This window comes from Anoplophora glabripennis, unplaced genomic scaffold (assembly GCF_000390285.2).
Source record: "Anoplophora glabripennis isolate ALB-LARVAE unplaced genomic scaffold, Agla_2.0 scaffold310, whole genome shotgun sequence".
NCBI classification, from domain to species: Eukaryota; Metazoa; Arthropoda; class Insecta; order Coleoptera; family Cerambycidae; genus Anoplophora; species Anoplophora glabripennis.
The window spans coordinates 1-3,872 of NW_019416396.1; the positions used below are offsets into that span (position 1 = coordinate 1).

The 3,872-nt window shown below is 33.2% G+C and overlaps 1 protein-coding gene across 1 annotated transcript; it reads left to right on the plus strand.

The window, feature by feature from the left end:
• The first annotated feature begins 438 nt into the window (after nucleotides 1-438).
• Nucleotides 439-1,394, plus strand: LOC108907138 (developmentally-regulated GTP-binding protein 2-like). Its single transcript, XM_018710681.2, has 3 exons — nucleotides 439-635; nucleotides 696-853; nucleotides 910-1,394. The coding sequence occupies exons 1-3, from the start codon at nucleotides 572-574 to the stop codon at nucleotides 1,354-1,356; spliced, it is 669 nt and encodes a 222-aa protein (XP_018566197.1). The 5' UTR covers nucleotides 439-571; the 3' UTR covers nucleotides 1,357-1,394.
• Nucleotides 1,395-3,872: the final 2,478 nt, after the last annotated feature.

Consider the following 3,872-nt stretch of genomic DNA (forward strand, 5'->3'; position numbering starts at 1 on the left):
AGGGCCACCTTAGCAAAGCGCATCCCAGGCTGCATAGCCGCACTGCCCTACCCAACCATACCACACATAAACATGACACTACCTCCGGGGTTTACACAGACGAGCCGGCGAAGCAAGAAGAGCGCCAGAAGAAAGGGCCCTAGCCGGCGGGGCCCAGCCAGGACAAAAGGAGGTCCCACAAAGCGCCTACACCGGCCGCATTTGCGGTCGGGGTAGACTACGGATGGGGCCCACCTACGAAGGCTGTCCAGGCCTATACGAGATGAGGCAGGATAAAGAGTGATAATCCCCCTCGATCCCAAATCATTGAGGCCAATTTCTAGCCATGGAATGATGGCGCGTGGCGCTTTACGGGCCGTGGTCCTTTAATGTCAGTGGTGTTTCGATTTTGGTATTATCAAAACGACCTTCTTGTATTATATGTTTTGTGTTTGGGGTTTTACCACAGAATATCCTGTAGTTAGGATATTCTGTGGTTTTACTTTTACATCTGGACTAATCTGGAGAATTGCGAGATTCAGTTTCCCTGTTTTTGTCTGCATTTAATTAGATAAGTGTGTTAAGCAGAAATATGGGTATATTAGAAAAAATTTCAGAGATTGAAAAAGAAATATCTAGAACACAAAAAAATAAAGGTAACTTTTTGTGGTTATTTATGGATTAACCTCAATGTCCAATATGTATTTTGCTTTTAGCTACTGAATATCATTTAGGTCTTTTAAAAGCAAAATTAGCCAAGTACAGGTCGCAGTTGTTAGAACCATCAAAAAAATCGGAAAAAGGAGAAGGTTTTGATGTTCTAAAAAGTGGAGATGCTAGAGTAGCTCTAATCGGATTTCCTTCTGTAGGAAAAGTATTTAATATTTAAATATATATTTTTAAATTTTCTATTAATGTTTTCATTCTCAGTCTACTTTACTATCCACATTAACAAAGACTGAAAGTGAAGCTGCTTCATATGAATTTACAACTTTAACGTGCATACCTGGTGTGATAGAATATAATGGAGCAAATATACAGTTATTAGATTTGCCAGGTATTATTGAAGGAGCTGCTCAAGGAAAAGGAAGAGGTAATAAAATAATTAACATTTGCTTTACTTATTACAGATATTTAAATAATAAAAAATGTGATTATTTATCTATCTCATCTTTGATAGTGGAATTGATTGTGATGTTTGAATTTAACGTCAGATTTAAGATTTTTTTGTCATGTATGATAATTCCATTTCATCGTCTTTTTGATTATAAAACCAATTTTTTATTACAACAGTTACAAGCATATGCATCAATGTTTACTAATAAAAAGTTCTCTTCAGACAATAGTTTGGAGATATATTGTACATGTTCATATTAGCCAATTCTTTTTTTTGTTTTTCGGTAAGAAGAGATTCATCTAGCCTAAAATAATTTGTTATTCCATTTTAATTTGTGTAAATAAATTAAAAGTACAATTTACTTTATAAAACCCTAAACCAGACTTGTGAATCCATCTTTTGCATGTTTCTCCGAAATATTTAGTTTGACTTCCATTCTGCAGTGATCTTGCGTACAGTTCCTCTCCAAAATCCTTTGCTCAGATTTACAAATTTCCTTTATGATCTTGATTTTATTTTCACTGTTCATCCTCTTGATATCCATTTTGCCTGTTTCCTCCATAGATTTGACAGTGTATAGTAATATGGATGGAGCCAAAGCCAACTTTCTATGCATTATAGCTGTTCCAACATGAACTGCAAAAGCAGCAGCGATTTGTCCTAAGTCGCGTGACCTAAAGATAAAATCGTGCGACCTTAATTGCAATAACACTTAATATCGCTTAATGGATATAGCAAATCGCATGTGATAATCCTGCAAATGCCCTAAGTCACGCGATGCAAGACTATTTTCATCTCACTTTACATCTTGTCCCTTACCCTCTCTATCTACATTCCATACTGTCAAATCTATGGTTTCCTCAAACAAACTAATTATATTGGAAACTGCAGATTCTGCCAAATTCAGCTATACTGTTATCTTGTGATTGCTATTATCATGGTATTTTTTATAATTAAGTCTTGAACTTTTATATTTGTTGCTGTTGATTCTGATTAATTATCAACCACAACTATCGGTTAACAAAAATTTTATATTATGTTCAAAGCCCACTGTTTGATATATTTTTAGACAATGCTAATGTTAATGTGTCACATATGCTTTCTATTGATTGTGAAATTGCTTATATAACCTGCTTAGATGTTTACTAAAATCAAATCTATTTATAGTCTATGGGCAGGGGTATATGCATAATAATTAAAACTTTAAAAAAAGAAAAATTAGTAGTTGATCTATTGAAATAACAAAAATGTCCAAACAAACATTTCTGTGTTGGCGCTTGCAATAAATAACTGTAATTATTTTAAAATAAAAAAGACGTGTTATCTATATTTTAAAGATATTTAGCAAATTCAGGTACATTCAAAATCTAAAAAAAATCAAATGAAGTCAAATAATGTTCTTCAATACCAATTTTTTTTCGCAATTTCGCATAATAAATACACAACAGCTTACACACTTTGACATCAGGATAATAAAATTACAATTTTTAAAGTCTCTGCTCATTTACACAGTTTTATATATTTTTTATTGCTTAAAAGAACAGTATAGATTTAAGTTTCTAACATGAAAGGAAGGAATAGAACATATTTTAGAAACATCATGTTGTTTAATGATAAACAAATTTATTTATTTATCATACTTATCATACTTACACCACTCGACAGCCTAAGCCAATTGATGAGTGGGAATAACATTTAAGAGTTATTAAAAAAAGATTTATAAACAAAGAACATTAAGGTAACTTTCGTTACACTGTCCCCATCCTAAAAATGATCATCCTCTCTGATAGATGCAGTCAATACTAGCCCAATGGCCAAACAATTCAGGTGCACATTTTTCATTTTCACTCTGAGCCCTTTGGATCCTGTAGACCAAGTCATTGATCCTCCAAATTACTGTATCTTCCCAAAAGTTCTGGAGCTTAGGAGACTTCTTTCTTCCTTACTGGGTTGTATAGCCATACTAAATCTTCTTTCTGGAACCCACTGGTGTTGGCTGACATTATACCGTGTTATCAACCAATTGCTTTCAAACTTGATTTTCTATTGGATTTTGTCATAGCTGTCGGATTAATAGTCTTCTGGTGTATCAGCTCAATCTTCTGAGTGGCCAAAAACAATGTCGAAGGGTAACCTTAATTCTCTGTTGAAGACTATGCTGGCTACTGTTCTTCCAGTAAACTCATGAATTGCTGATCGGTTGACCAATAGGAAAAGAGGTACGTGCTGTCCCAATCGGTTAGATGTTCTTTGATGACTGTTCACAGTCATGCCGTCAAATCTTAAATAGGTATATTAAATATTTTAGAGAAACCAAAGGTAATATGATAATGAAAATAATGCCATGTACTTCCCCGTGAATCGGAAGTAGTTGTCAACTTTTTTATTATAAATGGAGCATCCTAAAAGATAAAATAAAAATAAGTCAAAAACGTTACAGCTTCTAAATTAGATCTAACCGTGAGTGGTCATCCACTAGTAAAAAAAATGTACCAGTACTGCATATTAACTCTGAACTTTATGCAATATTTAGTAATGCAGGTAATAGTTACAATCGCATAATGTAATTCTCATAATTTAAGATAACGTAACGAAATGCATTTTAATAGTAATTTAATACTATGTAATACGTGTAATGCAACTTAATACATAATTAATTTAAGGTACCTGCTGAATAAAAAAAGCTTTTTTTTTTTATAAAAATACATTTTAACGAAACGTGCCTACATTATTTCAAAATAAATTATTTTTTAACTGTTCATGTTTCTGCTCTATT